The following is a 13,481-nucleotide window of genomic DNA, read 5'->3' as shown; positions in this document are numbered from 1 at the left end:
ACTTATGACCTATATGTGTAGTATCTGTCATTTTAACTACAACTCATTTGGTCAAAGTCCCTAGGAAGAGTTGGATAAAGTACGACCCTTTTTTCCCTGAAAAATGGCGAAAAACCATTGGAACAAACTTTGGCGCCGTGCCACGCCCACATTTTAAGGCATAACCATAATTTGTTTGCAACTTATGACCTATATGTGTAGTATCTGTCATTTTAACTACAACACATTTGGTCAAAGTCCCTAAGAAGAGTTGGATAAAGTACGACCCCTTTTTTTCCCCGAAAAATGGCCAAAAACCATTGGAACAAACTTTGGCGCCGTGCCACGCCCACATTTTAAGGCATAACCATAATTTGTTTGCAACTTATGACCTATATGTGTAGTATCTGTCATTTTAACTACAACACATTTGGTCAAAGTCCCTAAGAAGAGTTGGATAAAGTACGACCCCTTTTTTTCCCCGAAAAATGGCCAAAAACCATTGGAGCAAACTTTGGCGCCGTGCCACGCCCACATTTTAAGGCATAACCATAATTTGTTTGCAACTTATGACCTATATGTGTAGTATCTGTCATTTTAACTACAATTCATTTGGTCAAAGTCCCTAGGAAGAGTTGGATAAAGTACAACCCCTTTTTTTCCCCGAAAAATGGCGAAAAACCATTGGAGCAAACTTTGGCGCCATGCCACGCCCACATTTTAAGGCATAACCATAATTTGTTTGCAACTTATGACCTATATGTGTAGTATCTGTCATTTTAACTACAACTCATTTGGTCAAAGTCCCTAGGAAGAGTTGTCCTGAGCAAGACACTTCACCCTTGCTCCTGATGGGTGCTGGTTGGCGCCTTGCATGGCAGCTCCCTCCATCAGTGTGTGAATGGGTACATGTGGAAGTAGTGTCAAAGCGCTTTGAGTACCTTGAAGGTAGAAAAGCGCTATACAAGTACAACCCATTTATCGTTTATTTATTTACAAATATGCGCCACACTGTGAACCCACACCAAACAAGAATGACAACCACATTTAGGGAGAACACAACTTGCGGCACTAACTCTTCCGGGATGCTACAATACACCCCCCCCCCCCCCCCCCCACCACCACCAAACCCAGCCAGGTTAATGTTGATATTTACATCAGAAAGCTGCAAATAGGCAAGAGGCGTTCAATTTTTTTTTTTTTTTACATTTTATTTAATATACCATTGATATTTTTAAATGATCATTATTATTATCATTATTTGAAAATCGATTTTGCATGTCACTATAAAGTTATACAAGCCTTGCTTGTTCAATATTCAATGCAAAACTTGTTTGGGTCCCTATTAAAAGGTTAATTTGTTCAACCTTGGCCTTGGCTTTGTTCCGTTTAAAACTTTGGCCCACTCTGTATTTGAGTTTGACACCCCTGGACTAGAGCAAAGGCATGTGTAGCCACGGTTACCCTCAAATCTCAGCAGGGGATCTTACCCAAGCCATGCTCACCTCGGCCAGTCTGGACTGCTTATGGCTGACTTCATGCTTGCTGATGGGCGGTAGTTGTTGCAGCGCGGTGCGGTTCTGGGTCAGCGCCCGGGTCAGCCGCGCGAACTTGGTCCAACCTGCAAGAGGAACGGAAGCATGAGCAAACATCGCCGTCCGACCGATCGGGGGAGGGGGCACAAGGCAGAGGTCTCGGAAAGGTTGGGAAATGATGTTCAAAATAGGACGTCGTGAAAAAGGTCAAATCTATGTTGTCTGAATTCTATGACAAGGTTGTTTGGATCCAATTAGGAACGACACGCTTGTAAAATTGCACGATGGTTCATTCCTTCTTGTGATGAAATTTATGGATATTAAATGTTCGGTTCAAACAACGATGACGTCTATTAAAGGCCTACTGAAATGGGATTTTCTTATTCAAACGGGGATAGCAGGTCCATTCTATGTGTCATACTTGATCATGTCGCGATATTGCCGTATTTTTGCTGAAAGGATTTAGTAGAGAACATCCACGATAAAGTTCACAACTTTTGGTCGCCAATAAAAAAGCCTTGCCTGTACCGGAAGTAGCAGACGATGTGCGCGTGACGTCACGGGTTGCAGAGCTCCTCACATCCTCACATTGTTTACAATCATGGCCACCAGCAGCAAAAGCGATTCGGACCGAGAAAGCGACGATTTCCCCATTAATTTGAGCGAGGATGAAAGATTCGTGGATGAGGATAGTGAGAGTGAAGGACTAGAAAAGAAAAAAAAAAGAGAGAGGGGAGTATGTCCCGGCAAGAAATCTGCGTTGAAAAGACTCCGGCTTATTAGTGATTCCTAGAGCCCGAAAAAAGTCTGCGGGCTATAGAGCGTTTTCCGTTCGGGCTCCAGTACTCTGGAATGCCCTCCCGGTAACAGTTCGAGATGCTACCTCAGTAGAAGCATTTAAGTCTCACCTTAAAACTCATCTGTATACTCTAGCCTTTAAATAGACCTCCTTTTTAGACCAGTTGATCTGCCGCTTCTTTTCTTTCTCCTATGTCCCCACCTCCCTTTGGAGGGAGTCCGGTTCCAATGACCATGGATGAAGTACTGGCTGTCCAGAGTCGAGACCCAGGATGGACCGCTCGCCGGGACCCAGGATGGACCGCTCGCCTGTATCGGTTGGGGACATCTCTACGCTGCTGATCCGCCTCCGCTTGAGATGGTTTCCTGTGGACGGGACTCTCGCTGCTGTCTTGGATCCGCTTTGAACTGAACTCTCGCGGCTGTGTTGGAGCCACTATGGATTGAACTTTCACAGTATCATGTTAGACCCGCTCAACATCCATTGCTTTCGGTCCCCTAGAGGGGGGGGGGGGTTGCCCACATCTGAGGTCCTCTCCAAGGTTTCTCATAGTCAGCATTGTCACTGGCGTCCCACTGGATGTGAATTCTCCCTGCCCACTGGGTGTGAGTTTTCCTTGCCCTTTTGTGGGTTCTTCCGAGGATGTTGTAGTCGTAATGATTTGTGCAGTTCTTTGAGACATTTGTGATTTGGGGCTATATAAATAAACATTGATTGATTGATTGATTGATTGGGAGCAATTCAGGTGTTATTAGACACATTTACCAGGATAATTCAGCAAAATCCCTTATCTGCTTATTGTGTTACCGGTGCAGGGGTCGGGAACCTTTTTTGGCCGAGAGAGCCATGAAAGCCAAATATTTTAAAACGTATTTCCGTGAGAGCCATGTAATATTTTTTTAACACTGAATACAATTAAATGCGTGCATTTTTAAATAAGACCAAAATTTTTAGAGAATAATAAAAAGTCTCTTATTCTTTTTGATAACGTTGTTATTGGGGCGGTACGTCTCGGATGGTAGAGTTGCCGTGCCGGCAACTTGAGGGTTCCAGGTTCAATCCCCGCTTCCGCCATCCTAGTCACTGCCGTTGTGTCCTTGGGCAAGACACTTTACCCACCTGCTCCCAGTGCCACCCACACTGGTTTAAATGTAACTTTGATATTGGGTTTCACTATGTAAAAGCGCTTTGAGTCACCAGAGAAAAAGCGCTAGATAAATACAATTCACTTCACAATATAATTCACTTATTCTAAAGCTAACCAATAATAAATATAATACTTCTCAACATTAATACGACTTCTTGAACAGGTGTGATAGAAAATGGATGCCTTCCATCCATCATCTTCCGCTTATCCGAGGTCGGGTCGCGGGGGCAACAGCCTAAGCAGGGAAACCCAGACTTCCCTCTCCCCAGCCACTTCGTCTAGCTCTTCCCGGGGGATCCCGAGGCGTTCCCAGGCCAGCCGAGAGACATAGTCTTCCCAACGTGTCCTGGGTCTTCCCCGTGGCCTCCTACCGGTTGGACGTGCCCTAAACACCTCCCTAGGGAGGCGTTCGGGTGGCATCCTGACCAGATGCCCGAACCACCTCATCTGGCTCCTCTCGATGTGGAGGAGCAGCGGCTTTACTTTGAGTTCCTCCCGGATGGCAGAGCTTCTCACCCTATCTCTAAGGGAGAGGAAACTCATTTGGGCCGCTTGTACGCGTGATGTTATCCTTTCGGTCATGACCCAAAGCTCATGACCATAGGTGAGGATGGGAACGTAGATCGACCGGTAAATTGAGAGCTTTGCCTTCCGGCTCAGCTCCTTCTTCACCACAACGGATCGGTACAACGTCCGCATTACTGAAGACGCCGCACCGATCCGCCTGTCGATCTCATGATCCACTCTTCCCCCACTCGTGAACAAGACTCCTAGGTACTTGACCTCCTCCACTTGGGGCAGGGTCTCCTCCCCAACCCGGAGATGGCATTCCACCCTTTTCCGGGCGAGAACCATGGACTCGGACTTGGAGGTGCTGATTCTCATTCCGGTCGCTTCACACTCGGCTGCGAACCGATCCAGTGAGAGCTGAAGATCCCGGTCAGATGAAGCCATCAGGACCACATCATCCGCAAAAAGCAGAGACCTAATCCTGCGGTTACCAAACCGGAACCCCTCAACGCCTTGACTGCGCCTAGAAATTCTGTCCATAAAAGTTATGAACAGAATCGGTGACAAAGGACAGCCTTGGCGGAGTCCAACCCTCACTGGAAATGTGTCCGACTTACTGCCGGCAATGCGGACCAAGCTCTGGCACTGATCATACAGGGAGCGGACCGCCACAATAAGACAGTCCGATACCCCATACTCTCTGAGCACTCCCCACAGGACTTACCGGGGGACACGGTCGAATGCCTTCTCCAAGTCCACAAAGAAAATGGATGGTTGCATTAAAATGCATTAGAATGTCTTATCTTTTGAACGTTATTTTTAACACTGTGATTATCAGCGGAATTATTCATTACTTCTCATGTTAAGCAATGTCAGCAAAGATTTATCTGAGAGCCAGATGTAGTCATCAAAAGAGCCACATCTGGCTCTAGAGCCATAGGTTCCCTACCCCTGTATTAGTGTTTTAGTGAGATTATATGGTCGGGTGTAGTGACCGCCAGTGTCTCTGAGGGAAGCCAAGTTTCTCGACGAGGCGAAACGAAGGCTTTTTCCCCCCCCTCCTCCACGGTGAAAGCATCTCACGTTCGGGGGCGGCCGGTCGGAGGAGGCAAGAGTCCGCGGCTGCCTCTTTGACAGGTGCACGAGGAACGAGGCAAGCTCCGCTCATGTCTACGGTAAGAGCCGACTTATTACCACAATTTTCTCACCGAAACCTGCCGGTTGAGATGTGGTAGAGAACCGTGTTCGCTCGACCGCTCTGTTCCATTGTAAAGCTTCACCTTCGGGAATTTAAACAAGTGTGTTTGTGTCGCTAAAGGCCGACGCAATACACCGCTTCCCACCTACATCTTTCTTCTTTGACGTCTCCATTATTAATTGAACAAACTGCGAAAGATTCAGCAACACAGATGTTCAGAATACTGTGTAATTATGCATTTAAAGGAGACGACTTATAGCTGGGATCGGTGCTGGAACTAAATGTCCGCTACAATCCGAGGTACTTCGCGCAAGATTAGTAAACTAAAAAGGCCGTATTGGCATGTGTTGCAATGTTAATATTTCATCATTGATATATAAACTATCAGACTGCGTGGTGGCTTCCAGTAGGCCTTTAAACGAGAAAAAAGGTAAACAATCAAACAGAGGTAGAACTAAATTTTGTTTGAAAATATAAATCATTTCTTGGTTTGGTTCTCCCTTATTTATGTGCTCACGGAGACTCCAGTTGCTACAGTTTTCAGTCACAGGACATCCTTGGTGTGTTAGTCCCTAGAGCCAACACAAGTCTCAGTAAAAACAAACCAAAAAAACAAGTCTTCAGATTTCCTGCTCCATGGTCATGAAATTAAATACTAATGAATCGGAGGCTGCCTGAACTGATCCTTTTGGGGGAATTTCATGCCATTTTAAAGGATCGAGAAGCGGTTTCTATTAGGCACTGTAAACTTGTTTATTGAAACATTTAATTTTTTACCTATTGCGTGTTTTTATGTTTATTTTTTAAGTAAGTGCTTTTACCTATAGTGTGTAATTGCTACTATATTTTTGTGGTTCTATGTATGCACAGTGGGGCAAAAAAGTATTTAGTCAGCCACCGATTGTGCAAGTTCTCCCACTTAAAATGATGACAGAGGTCTGTAATGTTCATCATAGGTACACTTCAACTGTGAGAGACAGAATGTGAAAAAAAAATCCAGGAATTCACATTGTAGGATTTTTAGAGAATTTATTTGTAAAACATGGTGGAAAATAAGTATTTGGTCAACCATTCAAAGCTCTCACTGGCTCAAAATCTCACGATACATGGCCCCATTCATTCTTTCCTTAACACGGATCAATGGTCCTGTCCCCTTAGCAGAAAAACAGCCCCAAAGCATGATGTTTCCACCCCCATGCTTCACAGTAGGTGTGGTGTTCTTGGGATGCAATTCAGTATTCTTCTTCCTCCAAACACGAGGAGTTGAGTTTATACCAAAATGGATACATGGATGATACAGCAGAGGACTGGGAGAATGTCATGTGGTCAGATGAAACCAAAATAGAACTTTTTGGTATAAACTCAACTCGTCGTGTTGCATCCCAAGAACACCATACCTACTGTGACGCACGGGGGTGGAAACATCATGCTTTGGGGCTGTTTTTCTGCTAAGGGGACAGGACGATTGATCCGTGTTAAGGAAAGAATGAATGGGGCCATGTATCGTGAGATTTTGAGCCAGTGAGAGCTTTGAATGGTTGACCAAATACTTATTTTCCACCATAATTTACAAATAAATTATTTAAAATTCCTACAATGTGAATTCCTGGATTTTTTTTTTCCACATTCTGTCTCTCACAGTTGAAGTGTACCTATGATGAAAATGACAGACCTCTGTCATCATTTTAAGTGGAAAAACTTGGACAATCGGTAGCTGACTAAATACTTTTTTGCCCCACTGTATGTTTTTGCTGAGAAGTATGGCCACCAGGAGGCTTCAGAGAACAATAGCGCCCCCAGTGGACAGATATCATCATTACAGCAAATTCAAAGTTGAGCAAGAGCTTATTTATAAGCCTTCGTCTATTGTACGCCGCGAAAAATACATTTCAGACACACACAATGGGCCTCTTCTTAACAGCTTTTAACCCCTGAAGGCCCACACCCGCTTTTCAGGCTCACTTCCTGTGCGGCGAGGCGAAAGGGGCCGAGCTTCACAATGAAGACGCCACCTCACCCCCCAATCACTTGTATGGTAGAAGCTTCTAGACTCTTCTCCTATGCGATCAACTTGGCAAAGGAGCTCGTTGATGAAAGTACATTCTTCAATAGGGTGACAGAGGGGGGTATAGGGGGGTGGGCTTGTATATTGTAACGGTCTATTAAAGACCAGAGAACGCCGTTAGCACAAATGACAACTTCCTTCTAAAGAACTTCCGCCTCAGCAATTTTCCTCCAGCTAAACATCATACTGTATACAGTACATTTTATACGTGAAATAGTATTTCATTCCTAATTATTTCATAAACATGATTTCAAATCCAAATTAAATAAGTGCTTGAATTTTGATTATTTTTTTCTTTAAATTCAAATTATTTCTGCCCGAATGCAGCTGAGATAGGCTCCAGCAGCCCCCGCAACCCCGAACGAGACAAGCGGTAGTAAATGGATGGATGGATGGAATATAAAATATTATTACACATTTCAATTTCAACACATATACATTTATACACATAAACACATATTTATACATATGCATACATATATATATACATACAAATATATACACGTACATACATATATACAGTACATATATCTATATATATATATATATATATTTATATACATATATATACACACGCACACACATATATACATACATATATATATATATATATATATATACACACATACTGTACATACATATATACATAGATATATGTACACACACATATATACATATATACACACATATATACACACATAGATACATATATAAGGGATACATAAGATACATAAGGGACGGCGTGGCGCAGTGGGAGAGTGGCCGTGCGCAACCCGAGGGGCCCTGGTTCAAATCCCACCTAGTACCAACCTCGTCACGTCCGTTGTGTCCTGAGCAAGACACTTCACCCTTGCTCCTGATGGGTGCTGGTTGGCGCCTTGCATGGCAGCTCCCTCCATCAGTGTGTGAATGTGTGTGTGAATGGGTAAATGTGGAAGTAGTGTCAAAGCGCTTTGAGTACCTTGAAGGTAGAAAAGCGCTATACAAGTACAACCCATTTATCATTTATTTATTTATATATACACACATGCATACATACATACATATATACATATGTATGTATATATATATATGTAAATGTATATATATATACACAAACCCCGTTTCCATATGAGTTGGGAAATTGTGTTAGATGTAAATATAAACAGAATACAATGATTTGCAAATCCTTTTCAACCCATATTCAGTTGAATATGCTACAAAGACAACATATTTGATGTTCCATCCATCCATTTTCTACCGCTTAATCCCTTTTGGGGTTGCGGGGGGGCGCTGGCGCCTATCTCAGCTACAATCGGGCGGAAGGCGGGGTACACCCTGGACAAGTCGCCACCTCATCGCAGGGCCGACACAGATAGACAGACAACATTCACACACTAGGGCCAATTTTAGTGTTGCCAATCAACCTATCCCCAGGTGCATGTCTTTGGAAGTGGGAGGAAGCCGGAGTACCCGGAGGGAACCCACGCATTCACAGGGAGAACATGCAAACTCCACACAGAAAGATCCCGAGCCTGGATTTGAACCCAGGACTGCAGGACCTTCGTATTGTGAGGCAGACGCACTAACCCCTCTGCCCCCGTGAAGCCATATCTAATGTTCAAACTGATAAACATTTTTTTTTTTTTTTTTTGCAAATAATCACTAGCTTTAGAAGTTGATGCCAGCAACACGTGACAAAGAAGTTGGGAAAGGTGGCAATGAATACTGATAAAGTTGAGAAATTCTCATCAAAAACACTTATTTGGAACATCCCACAGGTGTGCAAGATAATCGGGAACAGGTGGGTGCCATGATTGGGTATAAAAGCAGCTTCCAATAAATGCTAAGTAATTCACAAACAAGGATGGGGTGAGGGTCACCACTTTGTAAGCAAATTGTCGAACAGTTTTAGAACAACATTTCTCAACGAGCTATTGCAAGGAATTTAGGGATTTTACCATCTACGGTCTGTAAAATCATCAAAAAGTTCAGAGACTCTGGAGAAATCACTGCACGTAAGCGATGATATTACGGACCTTTGATCCCTCAGGCGGTACTGCATCAAAAACAGACATCAGTGTGTAAAGGATATCACCACATGAGCTCAGGAACACTTCATAAAACCACTGTCAGTAACTACAGTCGATTGCTACATCTGTAAGTGCAAGTTAAAACTCTACTATGCAAAGCAAAACCCGTTTATCAACAACACAAAGGAACGCTGCTGGCTTCGCTGGGCCCAAGCTCTTTTAAGATGGACTGATGCTAAGTGGAAAAGTGTTCTGTGGTCTGACGAGTCCACATTTCAAATTATATTTGGAAACTGTGGACGTGGTGTCCTCCGGAACAAAGAGGAAAATAACCATCTGGATTGTTATAGGCGCCAAGTTCAAAAGCCAGCATCTGTGATGGTATAGGGGTGCATTAGTGTCCAAGGCATGGGTAACTTACACATCCGTGAAGGCACCATTAATGCTGAAAGGTCCATACAGGTTTTGGAGCAACATATCCAAGCAACGTTATCATGGACACCCCTGCTTATTTCATCAAGACAATGCCAAGCCATTGTGTTACAACACAGTGGTTTTGTAGTAAAGAGTGCGAACAAGAATAAGAAATAATTCCACTTTCAAAGCTTCAACAATTAGTTTCCTCGGTTCCCAAACGTTCATTGAGTATTGTTAAAAGAAAAGGTGATGCACCACAGTGGTGAACATGCCCTTTCCCAACTACTTTGACACATGTTGCAGCCATGAAATTCTAAGTTAATTATTATTTGCAAAAAAAAAATAAAGTTCCTGAGTTTGAACATCAAATATCTTGTCTTTGTAGTGCATTCAACTGAATATGAGTTGAAAAGGATTTGCAAATCATTGTATTCCGTTTATATTTACATCTAACACAATTTCCCAACTCATATGGAAACGGGGTTTGTATATACACACACACACACACACACATATATATATATATGTGTATATATATACCAAAATGGATACATGGATGATACAGCAGAGGATTGGGAGAATGTCATGTGGTCAGATGAAACCAAAATAGAACTTTTTGCTATAAACTCAACTCGTCGTGTTTGGAGGACGAAGAATACTGAGTTGCATCCCAAGAACACCATACCTACTGTGAAGCATGGGGGTGGAAACATCATGATTTGGGGCTGGTTTTCTGCTAAGGGGACAGGACGATTGATCCGTGTTAAGGAAAGAATGAATGGGCCCATGTATCGTGAGATTTTGAGCCAAAACCTCCTTCCATCAGTGAGAGCTTTGACTGGTTGACCAAATACTTATTTTCCACCATAATTTACAAATAAATTCTTTAAAATTCCTACAATGTGAATTCCTGGATTTTTTTTTTCACATTCTGTCTCTCACAGTTGAAGTGTACCTATAATGAAAATTACAGACCTCTGTCATCATTTTAAGTGGGAGAACTTGCACAATCGGTGGCTGACTAAATACTTTTTTGCCTCACTGTATATATGTATACATGTATATATATATATATACTTTCCTCCTCTCTAAGGTTCTCATAATCATTATTGTCACAGACGTCCCACTGGATCATTATTGTCACCGATGTCCCACTGGGTGTGAGTTTTCCTTGCCCTTATGTGGGCCTACCGAGGATGTCGTGGTGGTTTGTGCAGCCCTTTGAGACACTAGTGATTTAGGGCTATATAAGTAAACATTGATTGATTGATTGATATATACATGTATATATACATGTATATATACATGCACATATACAGTACATCTACAGATACATATATACACATATACTTTTTATTATGTTATATAATCTATGATATTAATCAAAGAAATCCATGATGATGTCTTCCCGGCCAGGTTTGCGTCAGCAAGGTCACCCCAGTTAAAAACAAAAAAAAATACGCTGTAACCATTCATGAGATTGACTCGCTGTGGCGACCACACACAGGATGAAAGCCAAAAGAGAGACAATATGTAGAAAATAAATAAATTGAAATATCAAAATGGAAATTAGCAGATGTCATTGGGACAACCCTCAACAAACATGGCGGCCGAAAGCAAACAGACACCTGCTGGCACCATTAGCTCGCCGCTAATGGCCTGACTCTGCTCACAAAAACTCCAACGTCAAATAAACTCCGTGGAACGTTTCCAGCGTCCCTTCCTTCCTGCCAGGCCGCCGTGTCTGTGTCGTTCGCCTCACGCTAACGTGATGTGGCGTAGGCTGCCGTTAGAGCGTCCGGAGACCACGCCGTCGGTGAACGGCGGCGGCCAACTCTGCTGTCAACGCCCTCGGTGGCCAATCTCCTCGGCCTTCAGTCACAGCCCCTCCCCCCCCAACGCCAGACCACGCGGCGCCCTCGAGCGCAGACCGCCAGACGCCGCCAAACACCAGCCGGCCTTCTGGACATGATTGCACACCCTGGTGGTCCATTCTGTGCACTGTTAGCATCGTTAGCCCTCACACACTTGTCTTTCAGCATGTGTGATGAACACGCTAATCACCTGACACCAGGGGGAGGGGCTTCCGGCGGCCACACCTATTCAACACGTGTCAACGCGGGGGCCTGAGGCCTTCAAGAGATGCAGAGGGGCGGCAGGAAGCTGACATCTCTCATCAGTCAGGTTCACGCCAACCAAGTCAACAGACAGAGATGCCGTGGCGTGGCGGGGGAGGGGTGGGGGGGGGGAGAGAGACACGTCCACGCGGAAACGTATTCCAGGGATTGTTTGCGGCTTGAGGCCATGAGAGTGACAGCATGATACAGTGGGAAGAGGATTTATAAATAAAATGTCTCGACTTGCTCACCTGACACATGGAACGTGACGAATTTGAGGGGGCGCGCTATCCACTTAAGCCACGAGATGGCAGTAGAGTGTTGAATATTTTTGAAGGTCTTTTATGGCAATTCCACAGACTTGCCCTGTCAATCCTTTACAGCAGACCGTGCCTCTTCCTCTTACGCGAGATCCACTCTTATATTGGGCTAAATTAACTTACTCTGTCCAGTGTGTACTTGGTTCCTGAGTCTAGTGCAGTCCCAAGTCCGTAATGGTCGTAGCACAACTCTTCTTCTTCTCTCTTTTTCAACGGTGAACTGCAACCCCTCCAGCTAGCTCCGGCCCTTCAGCTACGCAGCCAAGATGGCAACCGTTGGCAACGGTTAGTGAAAGGACTCCAGTGTGCCAAAAGAGAGGCGAAAGAGAGTTGGACACGCACCAGTTTTCCTGCCACCAGGGGGCACTCTTACAAGAGGTCGGCATTCGAAAACCTGAATTACGCAACAAAACAAGCAACCATTGACGATGGTTAATGAAAGGACTCGAGTATGCCAACTGACCCAGGAACGAACGCAAGTTGGACACGAACCAGTTTTCCTGCCACCGGGGGGCACTCTCACAAGGTCGGCCCTCGAAAACCTGAATTACCCAACAGAACAAGTAACCATTGACGACGGTTAGTGAAAGGACCTGAGAGGTGCAACTGACACGCAAATGCAAGTTGGACACGAACCAGTTTTCCTGCCACCGGGGGGGACTCTCACAAGAGGTCGGCCCTCGAAAACCTGAATGACCCAACAGAACAAGTAACCATTGACGACGGTTAATGAAAGGACTCGAGTATGCCAACTGACACAGGAACGAACGCAGGTTGGACGCGAACCAGTTTTCCTGCCACCGGGGGGCACTCTCACAAGAGGTCGGCCCTCGAAAACCTGAATTACCCAACAGAACAAGTAACCATTGACGACTGTTAGTGAAAGGACCTGAGAAGTGCAACTGACACGCGAACGCAAGTTGGACACGAACCAGTTTTCCTGCCACCGGGGGGCACCCTCACAAGGTCGGCCCTCGAAAACCTGAATTACCCAACAGAACAAGCAACCATTGACGACTGTTAGTGAAAAGACTCGAGTATGCCAACTGACACAGGAACGAACGCAAGTTGGACGCGAACCAGTTTTCCTGCCACCGGGGGGCACCCTCATAAGGTCGGCCCTCGAAAACCTGAATTACCCAACAGAACAAGCAACCATTGACGACTGTTAGTGAAAAGACTCGAGTATGCCAACTGACACAGGAACGAACGCAAGTTGGACGCGAACCAGTTTTCCTGCCACCGGGGGGCACCCTCACAAGGTCGGCCCTCGAAAACCTGAATTACCCAAAAGAACAAGCAACCATTGACGACTGTTAGTGAAAAGACTCGAATATGGTAACTGACACGCGAACGCAAGTTGGACACGAACTAGTTTTCCT

The 13,481-nt window shown here is 44.6% G+C and overlaps 1 protein-coding gene across 2 annotated transcripts in view; it reads right to left on the bottom strand.

The window, feature by feature from the left end:
• The window catches only part of kcnh5b (potassium voltage-gated channel, subfamily H (eag-related), member 5b), a 211,708-nt gene that overhangs the window by 159,094 nt on the left and 39,133 nt on the right, over positions 1-13,481 (bottom strand). Inside the window, exon 7 of one of the 2 annotated variants that reach the window (XM_061885744.1) lies at positions 1,470-1,600. In XM_061885744.1, the coding sequence (XP_061741728.1) occupies positions 1,470-1,600 (131 nt within the window). The remainder of the gene's footprint in view (positions 1-1,469; positions 1,601-13,481) is intronic. The other variant, XM_061885746.1, reaches the window with a different exon arrangement.

The sequence above is a fragment of the Nerophis ophidion genome, linkage group LG24 (genome assembly GCF_033978795.1).
Source record: "Nerophis ophidion isolate RoL-2023_Sa linkage group LG24, RoL_Noph_v1.0, whole genome shotgun sequence".
Taxonomy (NCBI): Eukaryota; Metazoa; Chordata; class Actinopteri; order Syngnathiformes; family Syngnathidae; genus Nerophis; species Nerophis ophidion.
The sequence above is the reverse complement of the archived record's forward strand: the minus strand, read 5'-3'. Positions and strand labels throughout refer to the sequence as shown.